Source organism: Eleutherodactylus coqui, chromosome 6 (genome assembly GCF_035609145.1).
Source record: "Eleutherodactylus coqui strain aEleCoq1 chromosome 6, aEleCoq1.hap1, whole genome shotgun sequence".
Lineage (NCBI taxonomy): Eukaryota > Metazoa > Chordata > Amphibia > Anura > Eleutherodactylidae > Eleutherodactylus > Eleutherodactylus coqui.
Genome location: NC_089842.1, coordinates 191,353,235 through 191,367,668, shown reverse-complemented (window position 1 = coordinate 191,367,668; position 14,434 = coordinate 191,353,235). Strand labels below are relative to the sequence as shown.

Sequence of the window (14,434 nt, the reverse complement as noted above, 5' to 3'; positions counted from 1 at the left end):
CACAGGTCCTCCATCCAGTCTAGCATCGATAACTGCACTGATAATACAGGACCATTATTATCGGTGTAGTTTATACCGTGTTGTATGGGCTGTAACCGGCCCACTGGGCCAGGCATCCTTTTCTAGTGCATGACTGAGAAAGTGGGGGGCATGCTGACTGCCGCCCAGGACTGAAGGACAGTGTCCTAAATCTGGGATTGTCCCGCAAAATCCAGGATAACTGGGAAGCATGACTAACCCCAGCTATTCTACATGGATGGCAGGACCAGCCGAGGATACTCTTAGGCACTTTGAGACATATCAGTGATTTTATCCTGCAGTGTTTTCAGAAGGACCGTTGCATAGCCCACATCAAAACAGCTTACTGGGTGTCAACCCTCCTTGATATCCCCTACCATGCCAAAACTCATTCCAGTAGCGTAGAGGGACCTCAAAATGCAGCAGTTTCAAGATAGACTGTTAAGTAGCTTAAGAAGAGCATCTCCCCATGGCCGCAAGGGCACATCTAAAACTAATCGCAGCTCTATGGCCCATGGAGGACGAGCAGGAGGTCTCCGCTGCAACAGGACCACACCGCTGGTTGCAGGATGAGTAACAGAGATGTGGCATAGTTTTGTTTCAGCCCGTCGCAGCCTGTAGCAAGAGCACACAGAGTAATCCAAAAGGATAGCAGCTCCCGCATGGATGTACTCAGACATGGCATTGGCCCTTCTGACTTCTGAGTGTCCAAGCTGGACGAGTGGCCAGAACGTGTACAACATGCTTTAGAGATGCTTGCCTGCCCCGCTGCCAGTGCGATAACTGACAGACACATCTGCCTGCCTACAGACAATGTAGATAACCTGACATCTATTGGCAATATTGGTCCGAGAAACCTGGCAGGTATTGCCCTTGCAAAACCGCAGTTTGTGAGTGCAATATTTTTTGAAAGAAAAACTTGTGATTCTCCCATGCATGAAAATCACATTACTCCAATAGTAAAAAGAGAACTATCACAGCGGACTCACATGCATGTTTTTTTCTTTTTGCTCCCATAGAATTGTTCAAAAATACGACATACTGCAGGTTTTATATATTGCAGCATTGCTTAAATTTAAAAAAAAAAAAAAAAAAAAAAAGAACAGATGTGTAAACAAATCCATTTAAAATGTGTTCTTTTCCTGTAAATCTCGTAAAGCACAAAAACGTGCAAAAAAAACAACAACACACCTTTGTTATTGCATCCTCAGGGCTCCTTCACACAGGCAGATTTTTTAAAATCAGTATTTTGTGAGCCAAGACTAGTAGCGGGTCCAAAATGTGGAAGTAATGCAAATCTTTCCATTATACTTTCTCTGTACGTTCCATTTCTGCTTTTGGCTCTCAAAATACTGGTGAACAATGTGTCCGAGTGAAGGAGCCCTCAGTGTAGCAATTTTGGTTGCTGGAAAAGTCTTTTTTCCAGTCAGTGAGCAGAACCTACTACCGTGTTTCCCCAAAAGTAAGACCTGGTCTTAAATAACTTATTTCCCCCAAAGAGCCACAGGATCTTATACTCTCCTAGCAGTTGCTGTCCGGGTTCCTGCCGCCGGGATGCAGCGCTCCTGCAGGCTTCCATGACGTCCTCAATGCTGACGGAGCATCTCTTGCTGGTGACAGTGCTTCAAGACCCCGCGCCTCCAGCAAGCAATTGCTCCGATTGGCTAAGGCGGCGCTCCTGAACCAAATCGCAGCTTTGCTAGATCAATGTAGTGTAGCAAGGGCTTATTTTTGGGGTAAAGCTTATATTTTAAGCCCCCTTTCCTCTGAAAATCAGGGTAGGGCTTATTATTGGGGTAGGTATTTTTGAGGAAACACAGTAGGTGGATGACCTATCCTCAAGTAAAACAATCAGTGGTGGCAGACAAGTGTTTTGAGGCATGCAAAAATTGTGTCGGTGTGATTAAGGCTCCATCTTGCAGGAATGCATAATCTGGGGAACCAGGAATAAGTCAACCCTGTGGTCTGCCCCTGTGTCACATGTCCCAAGTTCCTGGGGTATGTGTGACAAACAGAACAAACACTTCTACCTCTTGTGTTGCCTCTATTTCCTTAGATTGTAAACTCTTGCAAGCAGGGCCTTCATACCCATTGTTAAAATTCTTTATTCTCTACTATTAGCCTATGAGCCCATCAGCAAAATACAGACTGCTGCCCTATAGGAGAGAAGCAAGAAGTAATGACAAGTATGCTTATCTGTGAATATGCTGCAGTTTTAGGGTCTGTTCACATGTGCAGGTTTTGTTCAGGTTTTTTGATGCAGTCTTGGAAACCAGGAATGGGTACAAAATAAAAAGAAGTTATATCCGTCCTTTATTCTTGCTCTCCATTTATGATCTTCACCTCATTTTTTCTTCGAGAGCTGCATAAAAAGAACAAAACCTGCACGCATGAACACATCGTAACAGATGCAGCTGTAGCCCAGCAACTCTTCCCACAGCACGGCCACATTGCTCCAACTGCACATCTTCACTCAGGTGCTCCACGTCTCTCTGCCAGCACTCCAGCCTACTGACCAAGCATACCTCCAACAGGCCCCTCTAGCACTACAGGGGTCACTCTGCACTCAGGAAACTGGCACCAAACTATGCCTGTTTATCAAACTTCCCAGCCCTTCTCTCTCAGTGCACTGCTGTACCAAAATGCTTGCCAGTTCATTAGTGTGGAGCTCGGCGTGGGTCCACACTGTCGCTCAGCACCTCCTCTTGTAAGCTGGTTGCCACCAGTCCTCTGCAATATAATTATCACAGAAGCACATACAAATATGCGGGCAGCATCAGGCACACATACAGGACACGGTAGATAAACTCAAAATGGGAACACACAGTTTTACATAAGGGGAGATGTAAAGGGGTTTTGGGTGTATTAAGTAGATAACTGAAATGTGTCATTGCCCAGACGACCATTCACGCTAACACAGATTAGCAATAGTGGTAAGGGAGGACACACACAAGGAAGAAAAGCATATATTTGGGTGAAAACAGTAAAAAGTCGTTGAAAATGGAGGAGAAAGTAGCCTTTTTGATACAAAGTCAATTAATGCGATGTAATTTTCCTGTGCCCCCCATCTTCGCTTTCAATGGAGCCGGCAAACACATACCATAGCGTGCAGGGTTTCCCATTTACAACAATGGGAAGTACTTGTCTATCCTCTGGCGTAGCTTTCAACTGCGACGGAGGATCACTACTTCCCTGCAGTAATGCAAGACGTTTTTAACCAAAAACACCTCACATCAGCAGCATGTAGAAAGAAAATGCCTATGAGGCGGGTGACAGGTGTAAAGTACTGACACCATTCACACCCCCACAACACACTGGGGGATAGCTGCTTAGTGTTATACTTGCACACATATAAGGCTTTTATAGGATGTGAGTACAACAAGTACATGTAGTACACCAAGCAGGCTTACAGCCTATTAATTTCACCCATACTATTAGCCCGGGTCAGTTGCCTCACACTTGCAAAGTATGCCACACAAAGCACTGACACCCCGAGTGATATACTTTCATAGTCTACGGAAGCTGGCCTGGTCTAATAGTATGAAAGAAACTAATTGGCTGTAAGTCTGCATGGTGCACTACATTTAGTTGTGGTACTGACACCCTATAGAAGCCTGGTCTGTGTATATGTAGAATACTAAGTGGTATTGTAAAAATAGCACATGGTAAGTGGGAGACCCTTGTATAGACATCGGAATGGGGTCTAATTTACGTCAGTGGTGACAAAAAAAAACAAAACACACAGCACATCTCCACTGCGGCTAGTGAGTACAACATATCACTGCACACAGGTAGGGCACTACTGGAGCCAGAGTTGCCAGCCACAACATGAAATTTCATAAAGGGATTTTCCAAGTGAATACTATTAATGAGCGGTCCTCAGGATAGGTCATCAATAGTTGATCGGCAGGGATCCGTCGCTCAGGGCCCTAATCGATCAGCTGAGCTGTCAGCGCCACAAAACACGAAGGTCAGAGCAAAAGTGTCTGCGCCGACCTCCATGTAGTGGCCGGCACTTGCAACTGTAGGCACGGCTCTCATTGAAGTAAACGGGAACCGTGCATGCAGTTACGAGCACCGGCCACTACATGGTAGCTCGGTGCGGAGATTTCTGCTCCAAATACACAGAGGTCGGAGCAGAAGCCTCCGCGCCGATGTCTTTAAAGTGGCCAGCACTTTTAACTGCAGGCACAGCTGTCATTAAAAACAAAGAGGTACGTAGTTGGAAAGCAGCACTACACAATATCCCCAACCCTATACGACAATGGGTGGGAACATACCATTAGGGCTGACATGCAAGCTTCTGACAGGAGCCAATAGATCCAAAACTTCTTCAAATACTGGAGCAACATGCAGAGTGCACAAAGAAATCCTTAAGGCATATTCTTTATCAGGATATACTTCTTTCATTCCATATTTCAACCACTGTCTGCGGTATCTGACTTGATAAAGACCGCGGACAGAGGTCGAAACATTGTCATGCATATAGAATGAAATGAAGTATATCCTGATAAAGAATGTGCCTTAAGGATTTCTTTGTGCACCCTGCATGCTGCTCCAGTGTTTGAAGTGGTTTGTTCCTGCAGTTACAAGCGTCGGCCTCTACACGGAGATCGGCACAGAGGCTTCCGCTCAGACCTGTGTTATTGCGGCACTGACAGCATGCGCCGCTCAGCTGATCAGTCAGTGTCCCGAGCGACGGACACCAGCCGATCAACTATTGATGACCTCTCTTGAGGATAGGTCATCAATAGCATTTCCCTGGAAACCTCTTTAAGGGCGCCTACCCACTGGCGATTTTTTTCCTGCGATGCAAAATTGCGTTTTGCGTTTTTTCTGAAGAGCAATTAGTATAGAATGTGTTCTTGTCCATTAGGGGTTTTTTTTCCGGTCCGTTGCAATTTTTAACATAGGAACTGTCAGTTGCATATGTCTCCTTATTTTTCTCTTAATGCACCCATGATTGTCAATGGAAATTAACGAAAACGCCGCGGAAAACACCGCGGAAAACGGCAACGCCAGTGGGTAGCCTTAGGGGCTGCCTGTCTACAGACGTTTTTGCATTGCGTCTCCCACGGCCAGATTATCGCCGGAACGCACTGCACGCTTTCTGTAGCATTGCTAGGGAAAGCACAGCCCCCGCCCCCCCCCCCCCCCCCCTATCCATGAGCGGAGAATCATAGCGATTCTCTGCTCATGGCCGCCAAATAGCAGCATGCTGCGAATTGCCGCGATTCTCTGCGGTGAGCCCTTCAGATAGGTTCACCGCAGAGATCTGTCTGGCTCCTGCTCCCGGTCAGTGGCTCCCGTGGCAGAGATATGCCGCGGGATACCGCAATGCCAGTGGACAGGCAGCCTAAGAGTTCGTAAAAATAGGGACTTTTAATTATTTCTTTATTTTTCCGGAGGCTGGTGGTACTTGAGCAGGTTATGACGACTGTAATCACCATTTAATGACTAATGGTAATGAGTTCATATCAAATTGTGATTTATAGACATGCATCACTTATAGTTCTTATTCACAGTGGTTTTCCAACATGTCCCTAATGTTTGGATAAAATGGTCTAATGCAAAGAAAAAAATTCAGCCTGCCAACCCTGACCAGAACATCTATGATGAAGCAGCAAGGTATTTAAATGGCGAGTAGTCTATGTTTACATTCACTTACTTTTTTCCCCTTCTTTTTAACTCTTAGACAACCCCTTTATGTTACACCTCTGAGAGTGAACCTGTGCTTCAGCGTATAGCTCAGCCTCTTCACAAGTAGTTTTATTACAGCCCTGAAAGCCTGGCCTAGCTTTGCAGCACAGAGCCATGCAAGGCATATAGTATATGCTGCAGCATTTACACAAAGCCAAACCTCACAGGCTCTGCAGACATTTCTTGTACACCATCCTGCAATGGCAATTCTGGTTTGTAATGCCACAAGTTCAATAAAATCCTTACACTTGACTGCTTATTCTCATCAACATCCTTTAGTCACCCTTCACTAATTGGCTTTGAACCCACACGAAAAGGTTCGCATAAAACACTAACTTAAAATAGAATATAGTTTCTACCAAACATTTACCAGGAACTTGTCAAAAAGGGTCTTTCTTTCTTTTAAAGAGACTAGGGAAGTTCTGACAGTACATACAAGAATTTGTAGCCATCAACATGCTTGTAATGTGATCAATGCACAAACCTATTGTTGCATAACAGACAAATACAGTATAACTATTAATACCAGTCATTTAAGGACATCTGGTTGAGTCAGAAAGGCTGTAAATTTGTCAAGGGGGATTGCAACAGAATTTAAGGGAGTCACTAATAATCCCATCTATCAGTGTGTTATAATCAACAGTCAAAGGTCATAGATGCTCAGGCAATAAGAATTAATATTCTTCAGGGTAGAACACAAGACATCTAATGTCATTGATATCATCACGGTCAAGGTGATCATGCAATTCTTACAAGATTATTTTCTAAATGAAGTGCATTACAAGATTCATTTTATAAATCAATGTATAAGAGTAGAAGACAGAGCTACTAACCTGGAGGAGGAAGATCTAGATGCAAGGTTTGCAATTTCCCATTTCCTTTTGGCTTTTGCCTGAAATCATCTGCAATGCTAGAGTCAGGCCCTAGGTTGGTAAGGCTAGATGCTTTGGTTTTAAGTCCCAGTTTAGGGAGGAAGGATGGCTCTTTGCTATAATCACGTACAGGCCAATGCATTTCCCTCCCCCATGATTTAAGATCATCCTCAAAAGGCTTTGTTGGTAAAGCAAGAATCCGATGGTAAAGCTGAGGACTTGGTAGTCGGGATGAAAATGGAGACAGGACAGGAGACACCTCTCTATTGACATTATTACTCGATGGAAAGGAGTGACGAAGCATAGCACAGTCTGAAGGTTGGTTTGTGATAGGTTTCTCCACTTTACTGTTCAATTGAGACACAGTCAATATATTTAAAGATTCTTGGGAAGTAGTTACGGGTTTCATCAGGATGGGGCTAACACGACCATGTGGTTTTCCTTTGTGATCAAGCTGCCCCGACCAATACTCTGTGTCTTCCACCTTATCACTTTTACGAACCCTAAGTAGACTCTTGTTAACAACCCCACAAACTTGCTGAGTCTCCTTAACCACATATTCAACGCGAGGATATTTCTCAGACTTTTCTTCTTTGTCGTTCACAAAAGTCTCATTCAGATTAAGAACATCAACTTTAGAGACAAAATCACTTGACATGGCAGAGTGGACTGTGGTAATATTTTCACATCTGCCTTCCTTAGAAGAATCGTCTGACAAGCTGTAAGTAGTCACCACTTTCTGCACACAAGGGACGACATCTTGAACTTTGGCAACAACAGTCTTAAAATCTTTCTCCATGCAGACCTGATCACCATCAATATATTCCAGGTTGTCTTTGTTTAATAAGATGCTGTGGGATGTGGCACCCTTCTGCTGCTCCTGAACCATCCGAAGAACATCTTGCAGGTCCCCCACAGCCCCATCATTTTGAGAAATTGAAGGGAAGTCACCAAAAACATCATTGTCATACAAGGATTGTGAACTGCCAGCTAACGATCCAGGGCCAAGAACCCCTGAACTCTCACTGGGTCTACCAGAAGTGGTGTTCACAGAAGCCCCCGAGCCATAAATGTCCTTATTCTCCACCGCCTGAAGTCTTGGACGTAAATTATCCACCAAGCTTGTCACAGAAACCTTTATTGATGGTGTCTTTTCTCTACCTGGTGCCATTCCTGCTTCTGGTTGGCTTTTCCACTTAATTTTTTTGTTTACAAAATCCTCTAAGCTCTCTTTCCTCCGGCTAAACCTTCTTCCTTTTTTCCCCTTTGACGAGAACGCCTTTTTATCCACAGAAGCAGTCAATGACTCTTGGAAATCCGTTGGGATAGAGGATTCATCCAGAAACGGAGATGCTCCAGCTACATCCTGAAATTTACCATCCTGATTACCCATTTTAGATCTCGGAAAATTGGATGTGTTGAGAAGATCAATCAACAATCTGTCCTTAGCAGCGGTGAGCTTGTATAGCTCTGTGAGCAAGTCCCGTGTATTAGCTTTCCCTAAGGCCTCTGTAACGCTTCCATAAGGTGGATTCCTGTGCTGTGCATGCTCCGTCTCCTCCCTGACTTGAAAACAGTTATCAAAGCATGCTCCAGCCTTGTCTCGAGTTACACAGCATTTGTATACGAATCCCCTGACATTACCCCGAGGAAGATAGAAGCTGATGTAACACAGCTCCATAATGGGATTGTGCAATTGGAGGATGGAGTTCTTGCTCTCCATTATACGCCTCTAATTATTCCAAAATTTAAATAATATTGTCAGTGTTCTCTCTGCTTCATGATACAGCATGTGATAGCCAGGCGGAGAATCATCTGACCATCGTCCACAATATCTTAGCCTGTTAGAACAAGAAAAAAAAAATATTCAGCTCGTCAGATGCACATAACCATAATGAGTCATTTAACATTAATGCCATTACCTGATCCCCTGTGACTGCAATTTACTAAATTACATTAAAAAGGGAACCAATAACCATTTCTAAATGTAGGATCACCCACTAAAAAACACTTTAGATAAGCATAGACATACAGAAAAACTGGGAAACCCAGTAATAGGATCACATACAAAACTATCTATGTGAAAAAAATAAATAAATAAAAAAAAAAAAAAAAAACACACCCGAATGAGTCTGTTATATCAGCTATACATCTCATGGACAGAACAGTGAAACAAGAAGGACAGAGTCGTCCCTGTCCCTAAGAGCTTACAATCTAAATGACAGAATTACATTTAATGATCTTTATCATGCTATTGAGCAAGACCCATATGAAAATTATATATGCACACATATCTATACACAACATATATAACCTATACACATAGCAGAGCTGAATTTGTTTCCTTGTGACTTAACCATTTGCATATCATGCTAACTCTTCAGATGATACAGCAGCCCTATGTAAATTTGCAAAGAATACATTGTGATAAGTTCTACAAAGTAACAAACTGAACTGCATCTGGTGCAAAATATAAAATCAAGGCAGAAACTAAATTGCCAAAAAGGACACTCAAATAATACTGCTCAACAAATAAAAGGTTAATATTAACCCTTCTATCAAGTCTCAGCAGTTCATAGTGCTTACAACAAATCACATTAACAGCAAACCAGGCATCACACAACACAATGCATCCTGACTCACCATTCCTGACAATTAGACGGATGCTACAGGAAATTGAGCTAGCAGCGTACCATCCTGCTGTTTAGCAATAACTGATCAGTAGCAAGGTAGTAGCCACAACATAAGAGAAGCCAGCAGATCTAACTCCATTGGGTGGGGTATCTGTAAAAAAACTGGCAGTAGTTCAAAACGAATAGGACTTCCATCTCCGGGGTGAGATGGAGCAGGAAGAAGCAGAAATACATTCACAGAACAGTGAGACCTGCATCATTAGATTGCAATCAGGATGAAGTGAGGACACTGCCCTGCTATGGGAGGTTTATTCCCCAGACAGAGGGGGCACATTCAGTTTCCGCAGACGTATTCCCAAAATGAAATGACATTAAAGCCACACAAATACAAATGTACCTTGGTCAGTAATTACATCAATGGCTTCCGTCAAGACTCTGGCGAGTGTCTCGATTTGATTCTCTGCAGACTGACAGAACGCCCACAAGAAGTTAAATAAATTAGTTCACTGCTTCCCTTTTCTGCCAAGATGCTAGCATAGAAGGCAAAATCTGATGCAGGAGGTTGCCCGTGTGGCTGATTCACTATCAGAAGCACAGAAGTGAAGGTGTTGATGAATACAATCGATTGATTTATAGACTACATCCAGTTAGATTAGGTTAATTAACACCTGTCAACTCTCTTCCTTTAGTAAATTATTAGATCTCCTATAATCTAGCAATTTTGGAGCATCTTTTCTTAGAACTTCTACCTTGTGCCCTTCAGCTGTTCCTATTAGAAATTTGTAAATAAATTGACAACTGGGCATTTACCACTTGGGGGCGTCCCTGCACACTGACACTGTCCAATGAGCTCCAACAGTACCAGGAGTATATAAGGGGACACCCCCTTTGACAACTGGGAATGTTAACACCCAGTTGTCAGTTTATAGGAGGAAAAGAGGAAGGACACAATAGACTTAGGAGAAAAGTTGCTCCAGAATCGTTATTTCATATGTGGAATACAAATATTTACTGATTACTCAAGACAGGCTGGAAGGTCCTACAACCCAGGACCACTTCAGCATTATACTTGCTAGTACAGGGGTCCTTATAAGTCTTAAATAGGCAAATCTGTAGCGATATCCAAGACCTCCTAAAAAAATTATTATTTTGTGGATCAGTGGGTGTGGGAACTGTGCTTTGGTGTTACTATATGTGGGTATAGCTTATCTCTTGATAGTTGGCAAAAACTTAGTAGCTGCGAAATCCCTATAGCCAAAATACTAGAAAGAGGTTTAGGTTCCCTCGTTAACCACCGTTCTCTTTTGTTAAGAGCTGCAAGTTTGAAGGTACATTGCAAGTATACATGGGTGTTATGTAAAATACTTGCCCATATGGAAAATGTAGATCAAATCTCCATTTTATCATCAGTCCTTGTAGAGCACATTACAAAATATTTCTTCACTTTTTATCCGTTGAGCGTACAGGTACTCTCTTGGTTGCCAGGAGGGTGTATGAAGAGGGCTCGGCAGCTGGACCCACCCAGCCTCGCAGCGTCACATGTCAGGGTGGCTACAGATTAGATTTTAATAGGGTCTTAGTGGTGCTGACATATTATGCATACAAATAAGGGGCTGCAGATGCTTATGTGAAAACTGCCTAAGGCCTCATGTTCACAGGTGTTTTTTCCACCATGCATTACGTGCGCGTTGCACAGCCGCAGGATATATGGTGAATGGAGTCAATGAAAGTCAATAGATTTTTGTTGAGCCAGGCACTTCTGCGTATGGACTCTGCACGTCGATACGCTTGAGAGAAAAAATTGTGTAAGCACTAGAGATGAGCGAACGTGTTCTTCCGAGCTTGATATTCATGCGAATATTAGGGTGTTCGTGATGTTCGTTATTCGTAACGAACACCATGCGGTGTTTGGGTTACTTTCACTTCCTTCCCTGAGACGTTAGCGCGCTTTTCTGGCCAATTGAAAGACAGGGAAGGCATTACAACTTCCCCCTGTGACGTTCAAGCCCTATACCACCCCCCTGCAGTGAGTGGCTGGGAAGATCAGGTGTCCGCCGAATATAAAAGTCGGCCCCTCCCGCGGCTCGCCTCAGATGCCGTGTGAGTTAGATGAGGGACAGTGCTGTTTGTACCGGAGCTGCTGTAGGGAAAGAATTGGTAGTTAGTGTAGGCTTCAAGACCCCCCAAAGGTCCTTATTAGGGCCACTGATAGCTGTGTGTTGGCTGCTGTTAGCAGTGGCAATTTTTTTTTTCTCAAAATCGCCTCTGCAGAGCGTTGCACCCATCATTAGGGACAGAAGTGCTGCATAGGCAGGGAGAGTGTTAGGAGTGAGTGTAGCCTTCAAGAACCTCAACGGTCCTTTCTAGGGCCATATTTAACCGTGTGCAGTACTGTGCTGGCTGCTGTTAGCTGTGCTGCATTTTTTTTTACTTCTCAAAATCGCCTCTGCAGAGCATTGCACCCTCCATTGATACTGCAGGGAAAGAATTGTGTAGGCAGGGCCACAACACAGTTATTATTCATTGAATATACGCAGTGCTGCCTTTTGGTGGAAAAAAACGGAAAATATTTCTATTTGTCCTGCCTCTGTCCGTCCTAAGGGCGGTGGACACGTGTCGGCTGCGTGTGCAACCTTTAAAAATCAGACGCACCCAGCTACGGTTTACTGCTGGCTTCGCCATTTGCTTTCCTTAATTGGGAAAAAAAATACCTGCTCTGCCAGAGTTAATAACTCTGCTACACTCACGTTCTGTGACACATTAGCAGGAAAACAGCACAGTTATTAAACTTAGATTATACATTCACTAGAGGCAGTGGGGCCTTTCGTTTTCAAAAAAGGGAAAAAATTATATTTGGCCTGCAGTCTTGCGCCAATTTATTAGCTGCCTGTGAAATCAAATCACTGGTAATACAGCATGCTGAGGGGTAGGGGTAGGCCTAGAGGACGTGGACGCGGCCGAGGACGCGGAGGGCCAAGTCAGGGTGTGGGCACAGGCCGAGCTCCTGATCCAGGTGTGTCGCAGCCGACTGCTGCGCGATTAGGAGAGAGGCACGTTTCTGGCGTCCCCACATTCATCGCCCAATTAATGGGTCCACGCGGGAGACGGTTATTAGAAAATGAGCAGTGTGAGCAGGTCCTGTCCTGGATGGCAGAAAGCGCTTCGAGCAACCTATCGTCAACCCGCAGTTCTGCGCCGTCCACTGCTGCAAATCCGAATCCTCTGTCTGCTGCTCCTCCTTCCTCCCAGCCTCCTCACTCCACTACAATGACACCTGCTCAGGAGCGGGAACACTCCCAGGAACTGTTCTCGGGCCCCTGCTTAGATTGGGCAGCAGCGGTTCCTCTCCCACCAGAGGAGTTTATCGTCACTGATGCCCAACCATTCGAAAGTTCCCGGGGTCCGGGGGAAGAGGCTGGGGACTTCCGCCAACTGTCTCAACAACTTTCTGTGGGTGAGGAGGACGATGACGATCAGACACAGTTGTCTTGCAGTGAGGTAGTAGTAAGGGCAGTAAGTCCGAGGGAGCAGCGCACAGAGGATTCGGAGGAAGAGCAGCAGGACGATGAGGTGACTGACCCACCTGGTGTGCAACGCTTACTCAGGAGGACAGGTCTTCAGAGGGGGAGTCAAGGGCATCAGCAGGGCAGGTTGCAAGAGGCAGTGCGGTGGCCAGGGGTAGAGGCAGGGCCAGACCAAATAATCCACCAAGTGTTTCCCAAAGCGCCCCCTCGCGCCATGCCACCCTGCAGAGGCCGAGGTGCTCTAAGGTCTGGCAGTTTTTCACAGAGACGCCTGACGACCGACGAACAGTGGTGTGCAACCTTTGTCGCGCAAAGCTCAGCCGGGGAGCCAACACCAACAGCCTCACCACCACCACCATGCGCAGACATATGATGGCCAAGCACCCCACAAGGTGGAACGAAGGCCGTTCAGCGCCTCCGGTTTGCACCCCTGCCTCTCCCCCTGTGCCCCAACCTGCCACTGAGATGCAACCCCCCTCTCAGGACACAGGCACTACCGTCTCCTGGCCTGCACCCACACCCTCACCTCCGCTGTCCTCGGCCCCATCCAGCAGTGTAGTTCAGCGCACCGTCCAGCCGTCGCTTGCGCAACTGTTGGAGCGCAAGCGCAAGTACGCCGCCACGCACCCGCACGCTCAAACGTTAACCGTCCGCATAGCAAAATTCATCAGCCTTGAGATGCTGCCGTATAGGGTTGTGGAAACGGAGTCCTTCAAAAGTATCATGGAGGCGGCGGCCCCGCGCTACTCAGTTCCCAGTCGCCACTACTTTTCCCGATGTGCCGTCCCAGCCCTGCACGACCACGTCTCCCGCAACATTGTACGCGCCCTCACCAACGCGGTTACTGCCACGGTCCACTTAACTACGGACACGTGGACAAGCACAGGCGGGCAGGGCCACTACATCTCCCTGACGTTACATTGGGTGAATTTAATGGTGGCTGGGACAGAGTCAGAGCCCGGGACCGCTCACGTCCTACCCACCCCCAGAATTGCGGGCCCCAGCTTGGTGGTGGTATCTGCGGAGGTGTATGCTTCCTCCACTAAAGCACCCTCCACCCTCCTCCTCCTCCTCTGTCTCGCAATCAAGATGTGTTAGCAGCAGCATGTCGCCAGCAGTCGGTGTCGCGCGGTGTGGCAGCACAGCGGTGGGCAAGCGTCAGCAGGCCGTGCTGAAACTACTCAGCTTAGGCGATAAGAGGCACACGGCCCACGAACTGCTGCAGGGTCTGACACAGCAGACCGACCGCTGGCTTGCGCCGCTGAGCCTCCGACCGGGCATGGTCGTGTGTGACAACGGCCGTAACCTGGTGGCGGCTCTGCAGCTCGGCAGCCTCACGCACGTGCCATGCCTGGCCCATGTCTTTAATTTGGTGGTTCAGCGCTTTCTGAAAAGATACCCACACTTGTCATACCTGCTCGGAAAGGTGCGCCGGGCAGTGCAACAGTCTTTAAGGGCCTGGCCAGCTTTATGGCTCCCCACCAAGACTGTGTCACCGCTCCCCAGTCAAGGCTGAGTCGGTGGGAGCACTGTAAAAGGATGGTGAGGGAGTACGTAGCCGATCGCACGACCATCCTCGGTGACACCTCTGCCCACTACAACTACTGGGTGTCGAAGCTGGACACGTGGCCTGAACTAGCGCTGTATGCCCTGGAGGTGCTTGCTTGTCCTGCGGCTAGCGTCTTGT

General features: G+C 46.2%; 1 protein-coding gene across 1 annotated transcript in view; it reads right to left on the bottom strand.

Annotated features, from left to right (window-relative positions):
• Positions 1 to 8,417, bottom strand: part of FMN1 (formin 1) — a 374,657-nt gene extending 366,240 nt beyond the window's left edge. The window contains exon 1 of the mRNA XM_066608501.1: positions 6,552 to 8,417. Within this exon, the coding sequence (XP_066464598.1) occupies positions 6,552 to 8,313 (1,762 nt within the window). The 5' untranslated portion in view covers positions 8,314 to 8,417. The remainder of the gene's footprint in view (positions 1 to 6,551) is intronic.
• Between the last annotated feature and the right edge of the window lie 6,017 nt (positions 8,418 to 14,434).